The following is a 9,344-nucleotide window of genomic DNA, read 5'->3' as shown; positions in this document are numbered from 1 at the left end:
TGTCCAGCACAGTGTGTCAGCACAGAGACTGTTTAGTACAGTACATAAAAGCTACTGTACATAAAACACAGAGTGAGAACAGCACAGAGTGTTTCCAGTGCAGTGTCAGTACAGAGACTTAATAGAGTACAGAAGCTGCATAATTAGTAAGCATGAATACAAGAACCACACTCACAATGGGGTTATTCAAGCTAAAGGCGCAGAGAATTATACAACCTGGAAGTCTGCTATGGAAATACAATTGAAACATTAGAGATTGTTGAAGGTCACTGTAGAACCAGATGCAGATTCAAACCCAGATGCAGAGGAGTCACTGAATGTACTGACACCCATTGCAGCGCAGGAGGGCACATTAAGCGCGCGGCGAGTCCCATTGGAAAGGGGCAGGGCCTTGCAGGTAGGGGGCATGACCTTGCGGCACAGACCCCTGTTTCATCTCTCCGGGGGTGCCGGAGATGCGGGCTGCCCCCAGGAACCAGTGTAAGTGCAGTGCGGCTCCTGCACAGTGACAGGAGCAGGGTGCTGCACGTAATGTCACAGTGCTGCACCCTGCTCCTGTCACTGAAGCGAAGTCAGCACTTTGATGTCACCCCTCGGCGAGTGACACCCGGGCACGGGCCGCACACCCACCCACCCCCCTTTGTGACGCCACTGACCAGATGATATAGAGAGATCCATGGGAAGCATAGGCTTGAGTGTAAAGCAACACATGTACTCTTTAATACATGGGAAGACGTCAGCGAAAGATATGTGATATGTGCATTGTAAACAGCGTATCAGGATGGAGGTCTCATGATTAGAATAAATTGATGTCATGTATTGTATAACACAAAACGGAATGTACCAGTATGGATGTTTAAATAGACAAAATTATGTCTCTAACCAGTTAACATCTGTTGGGAGTGCAACTGGATGATGAAGAAATAGCCACATCAATGCTGCAAAATGTAATGCTTGAGTTTGACTAGTTACGGTGTTGGTAGTCCTACAGTAAAGGACAATGGGGGTAATTCAGAGTTGATCATAGCAGCAAATTTGTTAGCAGATGGGCAAAATCACATGCACTGCAGGTGGGGCAGATATAACATGTGCAGAGAGAGTAGATTTGGGTGGGGTGTGTCCAAACTGAAATCTAAATTGCAGTGTAAAAATAAAGCAGGCAGTATTTACTCTGCACAGAAACAAAATAACCCACCCAAATCTAACTCTCTCTGCAAATGATATATCTGCCACACCTGCAGTGCACATGGTTTTGCCCAACTGCTAACAAATTTGCTGCTACGATCAGGTCTGAATTACCCCCAATATTACATTAATTCTATTATTCACTACTATCAACCATGTACCTACAAGCAAAAGGGTGGGGGAGATAGCTCTCATCTTCAGCCCAAACATGGGGCATGCTTGAGAGTGGTGACCTCTTAATTTGGTGGTGGGGGGGGGGGGGTTAACACTTCCCGAGGAATCTCCCTGGTCTGATTGATTGGGGGAGAGTAAATGCTTTGGCCGGGGTGACCCCATCAAGTGTGTCCCCTGGCTGTGGCATTACTCCCCTGCTAGTAAAGCGTGGTGCTGGTCCTAAATATATTGGGGTTCCCTACGCAAATTTTTCCCTGTATTTTTAGGACCAGGGCCAAGAGCACGGTGCTGGTTATTCCTTTTCTTTCTGGGGGAGGACCCCACGCAATTTGTTTTTATAATGTTTAATGCTTTCTTTACTTTTACATATAAAGAAGAACTTCACAGATCACACTGATCTGTGCATGCTTCTGTAAACACGATGATCTCAGGCACACTAATAAACACAACTAAGCATGATTGCATTGACCATTGGGAAACACGATTCTGTCAAATACGATTATAGGGATACGTGAGAGTTTCTCAATCCCATCAATGCCTAGTGTGAATAAACTTGGAATAAATGTTATTCTTAGTAAATTTATCCCTTGGTATCTGGGATCTTTTGCCATGCCATGGGTCCTAATGTTAACATTATCAAGTAAGGCAGCTTTAGCTCTTTTCAGAAAGGAGCTTTCAGTTTGTGATAGTGGGCACACTTATTTTTAATGGGCAAAGTACAGGTTTCACTGTTAATAATTTGTACCAGCCCTGGCACTCTGCCACTTAATGGGCAATCATGAGTCTCCAACAACCTGTGACCAATGTGCAATTCTGATCTCCTGACTCGTTGCTTTCCTGCATGCATCCATCATGAGTTGCCGACACTGATACTGCTATGCAATTCCAAGTTCCTAACTCTCTGCTACCTGAGCGCAATCACTCTACTACCCGTATGCAATGCTGAATTACAGGCACTTTGCTACATAAGTGAAATAATGACATACATTACTGTACTTCCCTGTTTTGTATTATTTCAAGTGAAATAAAAATGTCTACATTTGTGCACTCACAAGATCTCTGACTTCACTTGTAGGCATAAGAGAAACTGTTTGACATTCTGACTACTTTCAATCCAAGCGTTTGGTGACTGTTGTCATGGTTGCAGATGCTGCATTGCTTATTTGTAATCCTTGTAGAACATGTGGAGATGTATCACAGGGCACATCAGAGCAGCGGCAGCAGGGGTCCAAAACCTCGACCATCTGTTCGTTCCCGGATCTGATCATTCAGTGGCGACGGGCAGCGGCGCTTCACACTTGGTGCCGATTCGGCAGTCAATAGGAAGCGCCGCCCGCGGCCTTCCAAATCGGCGCCCTCCGTGAGCCAATCAAGGCTCGCGGAGTGGCAGCCAATAGGAAATGGCCGCGGCGAGCCAGTCAGAGCTCGCCACGCTGTAGCAGGCCCCGCCCCTGGCTTCTGACGTCAGACACCACCAGGGGGCAGAGTGAAGAGACGGGAGAAGAAAGAAGAAGGAGGTCATGCGGAAGAGTGGCAAAGAGCTCCGGTGGCCGCTGAAGAGACCAGAAGACGTTGAGAACAAGAAGGAAGATGTCCAGCGGCGGCTAAATGCAGAGAAGAGGTGGCGGCTCCGCTGGCCAGCAGCAGAAGACTGAAGTTGCAGACCAGAGGGGGCATCAGGGGTGGAAAGTAAAAGAGCTAACGAAGCTCCCCCCTGATGCCTCTCCCAATGGACAGGTAGACCCTTGGTGAGGGCACCTGTCACTTACTTCTTCTCCATAGATCATCAGGGACCGGGCATTAGGCCTGGGGGCACAGTCAGGCCACACATTAGAGGGCATTAGGCCCTAGTTCAAGTGCGGCCCATTAGGTATATAAGGTGACTCTGGGCATTAGGCCCAGGTCACCCAACTGGCCCCATGTTAGGCTGGCGCTTGGCCCGTGGGCAATTCTGCACAGTTAGGGGGCATTAGGCCCATTTTAAGTGAGCCCTACATAAGGGTGGTACTGGGAACTAAGCCCAGGCCACTGCATCATGCCCTCAGTAGGCAGGCCCTTTGGCCTGAGCCTCATAAATTATGTGTTCTGTGCATTAGGCACAGATCACCACAGAGACCCACAAGTAAGCAGGCTCATAGGCCAGAGCCGCATATAAGGCGTGGCGTGGTGTGCTATGCCTGGGTCACTGTAACAGTAATTCAAAGTAATTTCCCCCTGTGTGGAGGAGCAGTCCAGCTCCACACACGTAGCCACAACAGCTTTAGGAAGGTAGAGAGTGAGACGCAGTCGGACAGGATGTTGATTATTCTTGTATTGTGTTATTGTGATGTGTGCTGTTTTCTGCGCAGGGCAAAGTTTGTTTAAAGTTTGTGCATAGAGTTTGTGTTGCACTACATACACCTGAGCTAGTTTGAGGCCTCTGTTCATGCAGCTAGTGTAGCGGACGCACACTAGGTTAGCGGTCGCACACTAGGTTAGCTTCCTGCCGTGCAGGGCTGTTGTTTGTGTTTGCCTCCATGCAGGGACCTGTAAGTAAAGAAGATCGGAGTACAAGATTTGCAGTGGTGAGCATCATCTGTTTATGTTTGACCCTGTGTGTGTCTGTCCCAAGCGCCGGTTCGGTGGACCTTGCACAGCCATGCGAGGTCCAGAGCACACCTCAGTATGAGAGTGCGGTTAGGTGACATTTGGGTGGCTGAGGCTTTGTGCCTGTGATAACCTTTTACTCAACCGGTGAAGGTCGCCACCACCCCTGGCGTATCCTCTTATCCTCTGTAAGAAGTGTTGATACTCCTTAATTGGTTTGCTTTCCTTCCTAGTTTGACCGTCATCTGCTTCTGGAATGGAGTCACCGTGTCCGGGTCCAGCTGGAGTTCCAGGACTGTTGGTTTTCGTACGGCCTGAAGGTGAGAGGGTGCAAGTGCAACGTCAGGTAAGCAGTCAATCTACACCTGTACGGCAGCAGGCATCGCACAGCCCCACACCCCTCTCACAAGTGTGTAATCCTTGTATACACTTTGGGGGAAATTTACTAAGCTCCCGATTTTGACCGAGATGCCGTTTTTTCAGCAAAGTGTCATCTCTGTAATTTACTAAACACTAATCACGGCAGAGATGAGGGCATTCGTATTTTTTTGCAAGTCCAAGTAAAAAATTACGAATTAATACACCATCGGTCAAATTACGCCTGTTTAGATATGAATCTCGGTCATTTACTATCCATTCGTAATTGTAATTGCTGCCGTGAAAATGCATTCGCGGCCGCGAAAAATTACACATCGTATTTTTTTCCTAAAAAAAAACGCGCCAGCATTTGAAAACCGTGTTTACATGTGTACTCAATTATCCATTACTCACACCTGAATGTTTGGCCCTATAAAAGTGTTCCAGGCACATTTTGAACTTCTCTCACTCTGAAATGGCGGCTGTGGTGTGTGCCAATGATTTTTGGTTTGCTGTGGGATACCTTAGACTGCTCCATGAGGCTTCCAGGAATCAGGCCCAGGTAAGTGAACATGGTCAACAGGTTGTCCAGGTACCGCGGAGGCTACGCCAGCCTCGTTTTTTTAGAGGGCGTTTAAACTTAAATGCATTGTCCGATGATAGGGTCATATAGATGTTCCGCCTAAATAGAACCAACATTTTCCACCTGTATGACCTTGTCAAACTGGGCATAGACCCTGAGACAGCACGCTCTCGCTCTGTCTCAGGCCTACACAAACTCCTGGCTGTGTTACACTTTATGGCTACTGGGAGCTTCCAGGCTGTGGCAGGCGACGTCATTGGTATCTCACAGCCCACCTTTTCCAGATATTTGAATCAGGTGAGTCTAAAAATACATAGGCGGTTATGTCTAAGTGTTGCTTCTGTAAGTACAAACAACACAGTATTGTAGAGAATACCTAACATGACACTCACCTTAGCTTGTTTAATGTCCACTCAGGTTTTGGATGTGTTGGAGCCACACATTAATGCCTCAATCTGCTTCCCTACCGAGGAGTCGGAGTGGAGTGCTGTCAGGGTAGCTTTCTATGAGCTTGCTGGCATGCCCAATGTGCTGGGGGCCATAGATTGCACACACGTTCAGCTGAGATCACCTAAGGGCCGCCAATATATATATACTAATAGGCATCTGGCACAATCAACTAATGTCCAGGTGGTCTGTGATGCAAACATAAAAATTATGAGTGTTGTTGCAGGTTACCCTGGTGGCTGCCATGACTCCTTCATCCTCAGTCAGTCATCGCTCTTCGATAAATTTGAGGACGGACAAATGCCTGATGGCTGGCTGTTGGGTATGTTTAAAATGTTTTGTGTGTATGTCTTTTAACCACAAACTCGAGTTTTGATTAGGTGAAAGAATAATCTAACATATGTACTAATGTTGACTATATCTGTTTTTCAGGTGATGGGGGTTACGGCTGCTACTCTTGGCTCCTTACTCCATTGTCCCAACCTGATTCTCCTGCTGAACACAGTTACAATCATGCACATAAGGCTACGCGGAATGTGATAGAAAGATGTTTTGGTGTGCTGAAGTCACGGTTTCGGTGTCTGGATAAATCTGCAGGCCTTTTGTTGTATAGTCCCTCAAAGGTGACTAGAATTGTGTTCTGCTGCTGTTTTCTCCATAATCTGTGTTTAAACCAACATCTGGCACATGATGAGGGAGAAAGCAGTCAGCAAGCAGAGGAGTTAGACCCATCTGGTGACAGTGTGAGTACATATGTAGGGAGGCAGGTACGGCAAGAAGTGATCCTGCGCTATTTTTCAGGTCAGTTTTAGTAGGCTGTAATTATCCTTGACTAAACACTTTGCACTACTTTCTATTGTGTGTTTTGTAACTTACTGTTTGTTGTTTATAGTGGTGTGTACATTGTACTTAGTTTATGCAAAAAATACATTTTCAGTCATTACCCATGAAAAACATACATACATACAGAGCAGCTTCGACAATGTTTGAGACGGACACAGGAAGTTGTGTGTTTGTCAAATACAAATTTTTATTTTGCAAATCACATTGGGGTTATTTTTTCCGCTTGTGTGTGCTGGGTGCTGTGCTTTGTGCTGGCTCACTGGCACGTGCTCTGGAGGAACGCCGAACAGGGGAGGTTACTGGCGTTTGGATAGGGGTCGTGGTCCCCGAGCTGGAGGTTACTTGGTGAGCTCCCATCAATGTAATATTGCTGCTCAAATTATTAATGCTTGCAATCAGTTGAGTGTTGGTTGCAGTGTGGCTGGCTACAATCCGGGATAAGGACTCATTCACAACCTGGTTGTGCTGAATGAGCTGAACGAGTGCCTGCTGATGGCGCTGTTGCTCATCTATGATGCGCGTTAAATGAGCAAGCATTTGGCTGTTGTCAGCCCTTATTTGCTCCATTGAGGTTGCCATTCGCCCTACTTGTACAATCAGTCTGCCCGAGTTGCGACTAATGCGCGGTAGATGATGGGGCAGACTGGCAAGGTGTTGTGTATGTGCGGTCAGGCTGGCATTGCTTTGTGCCTGTTGGCTTGTCCAACTGGCCCAAAAGTCATCTGGTATTTGGGTTGGGGGCGGAGCTTGTGCCAGTTGTGGACTGATGGAGGCTTGGGGGATATCCTGCAGCTGTATTGGCTGGCTTGGGTCAACAGGTGTAAGTTGCAGTGTGATGGTTGCCTGTTGGTCTTGTCCCTGCTGGTCCACGTCGGCCATCAAGCTGGGCTCTGTATGGGGTGGCCAACATGCAATGTTTATTAGTCAATTTGTTTAAAGGCTACTTCTACACATTACTACATTCATAATACTCCATTTGTATAGTTTTTGGCGTTGTTTTTCAAAACTTATAATGTTTTTTTTTATCAAAAACAGATATACCAACACAGGCGGCCACATAGACAGATTTGCATAATCCACACCTAACTACCTCCCCTCCACAGCATTACAGTGTTATATCACCTCCCCTGACCACGATATAGACTACTTACCTGGATAGTCCAGATGAGCGGAGCCAGTAAGCCATCTACATACTGGACAGGGGAGATGTGTGAACAATATAATGTTGTGGATGCTGTTTTTTTTGTGGAATTTTATTGGTATTTTATTTTAATGTGCACGTGTGTGGCCAAATTTTAAACAAATGTCTGTTATTAACTGTACTGTGTATATTATTGCCTATGTGTTTAATTTCTGTTTTTACTCACCAGATAACTGAGGTGATCGGGGCTCATCACTCTGCGAACTCGCCAATAGTGCCAGTGGTGGCTGGGGTGACACTGCCGAAATGCGTCGCCTGGGTGGGGATGATGGAGCCGCAGATTCCGTGCCAAGACGCCGTGTCTTACTTGGCCTCCTGGGTAAGTGGCCCGAGCCCTGTGATGGGCGCCTTACAGGAGGTCGGCTTCCAGAAGCAGAACCTATGTGAAAATATAAACATTAATATTTTGTACTTCTATGTGTTTTCAGAATATGTGACTACAGTGAAGTCTTACCTGCAATCCCTGCCTCATCCTGACTTGTCTGAGGCCTGTCTGGCCGGCTGGTCTGTGGGACTGTTGAAAAAGTGGACCAAACATTATTACCATGCTTTGTGTAAAAATTATAACTGCAAAGCCTTAGTGTACTGTAACCATCTATTAGGTATTGGATAAACAAATAATTTCTGATTAAGAGCTTCAAGCTTCATTATTTTGTGTTGTATATCCAAATGTACATGATGTTGCACACAATAAATCTGTTACATTTGAGAATTATGCCTCAGATATTGCAGAGATTGACTACTTGCAAATGTTTGAAAAAAGTAATATTGGAATAATTGCACCGTTTTTCAGAAGTAAATAAATCTAAAATTATTTTTAAAATAAGCATACAACACAGATGTCCAAGCAATATCGCAAAAAATATTTTATTAAAAAAAAAAAAACAGCTGCCATTGCACATGTTTTAGCGCAATATTAAATTTACCAAACAGCCAATGCATGGTGAAAAAAGCAAATTCAAAACACAAACACACCTTAAGGGTGCATAGGCCTGAAATATGTGAAACACACTTTATGCATCCTTTATCCTTTAAAAATGACATTTACAACATTTAGAGGACATTTAAATAAAAATCTAACAAATCAAACTTACCATCCTGCGTGGGTCGGTCCGAATCCCGGACATGAGTAGCAGACACCACTTCGGCAGGAATCAATGCCCGCACAGGCTCCTCCCAGTCCCGATAGGTGGCCCGGAAAGGGGGGCCACCTCCGGTTTTTCGTGCAGATTTGGCCTCTTTGGCCATCTTGGCCTTGACACGCCGCTTTATATCATAAAACCTCTTGCGGCACGTGTCCTCAGTCCGCCTCACCACACCCTCACTATTCACGGCAAGTATTACTTGCCCCCACAGGACAGACTTCCTGCGGGAGGACACCTTGCCAGCATCCTGACCAAACAATTGGCGATGGTGCTTCATCAGCTCACGCACCAAAGCCATGTTTTCAGCATAGCTGAACTTAATATTCCTGCCAGTCTTGGTAGTGGTGCGTGGCTGCGGAGCCACAACTGTTGAAATATGGACAACAGACTATGGTTTCGTTTATATGCATGTAGTTACCGTACAGGGGCAGCAGATGGCGCTGTATACTTACAGAGATGTAGTGTTTGTCTGTTGCATATGTTATGTACTTGTTTGTTTTTACCTCACATGTGTTATTCTAGAAGAGTCTCTGAGGGAGAAGGAGATAAGCTGATGATACTGAAACCTGTTGTATTGATCCTGCTATTTCAGTACTATATAAAGGAGATATACATCTCAAGTCTCGTTCTGTCTGTATACAAGGTAACTCCTGAGGTAATACTTTATCTAAGGCTCCCCACTGCACACCTATGGTATCGATCCATCGCACTATACCAACAGGTTATGGGCCCAGACTGGAGTCTGTACAAGATAAAGTTTTCAGGAGTGCATCCCAAGCAGCATCCAGATCACGAGTCGCACTGCAAGTCCCAGCAGGCGCAG

The 9,344-nt window shown here is 46.0% G+C and overlaps 1 protein-coding gene across 1 annotated transcript; it reads right to left on the bottom strand.

Moving 5' to 3' along the window:
• Positions 1-6,353: 6,353 nt before the first annotated feature.
• Positions 6,354-7,935, bottom strand: LOC134943794 (uncharacterized). Its single transcript, XM_063932424.1, has 3 exons — positions 7,831-7,935; positions 7,543-7,755; positions 6,354-7,065 (listed from the first exon to the last, which is right to left on the bottom strand). Exon 3 carries the CDS (start codon positions 7,052-7,054, stop codon positions 6,386-6,388), a length of 669 nt encoding a protein of 222 aa, XP_063788494.1. The 5' UTR covers positions 7,055-7,065; positions 7,543-7,755; positions 7,831-7,935; the 3' UTR covers positions 6,354-6,385.
• Between the last annotated feature and the right edge of the window lie 1,409 nt (positions 7,936-9,344).

This window comes from Pseudophryne corroboree, chromosome 7 (assembly GCF_028390025.1).
Source record: "Pseudophryne corroboree isolate aPseCor3 chromosome 7, aPseCor3.hap2, whole genome shotgun sequence".
NCBI classification, from domain to species: domain Eukaryota; kingdom Metazoa; phylum Chordata; class Amphibia; order Anura; family Myobatrachidae; genus Pseudophryne; species Pseudophryne corroboree.
This window is presented reverse-complemented; position numbering and strand designations above follow the sequence as displayed.

Coding starts and splice junctions, on each gene's coding strand:
- LOC134943794 (XM_063932424.1), bottom strand. CDS start 7,054: ATGGCCGACGTGGACCAGCAGGGACAAGACCAACAGGCAACCATCACA.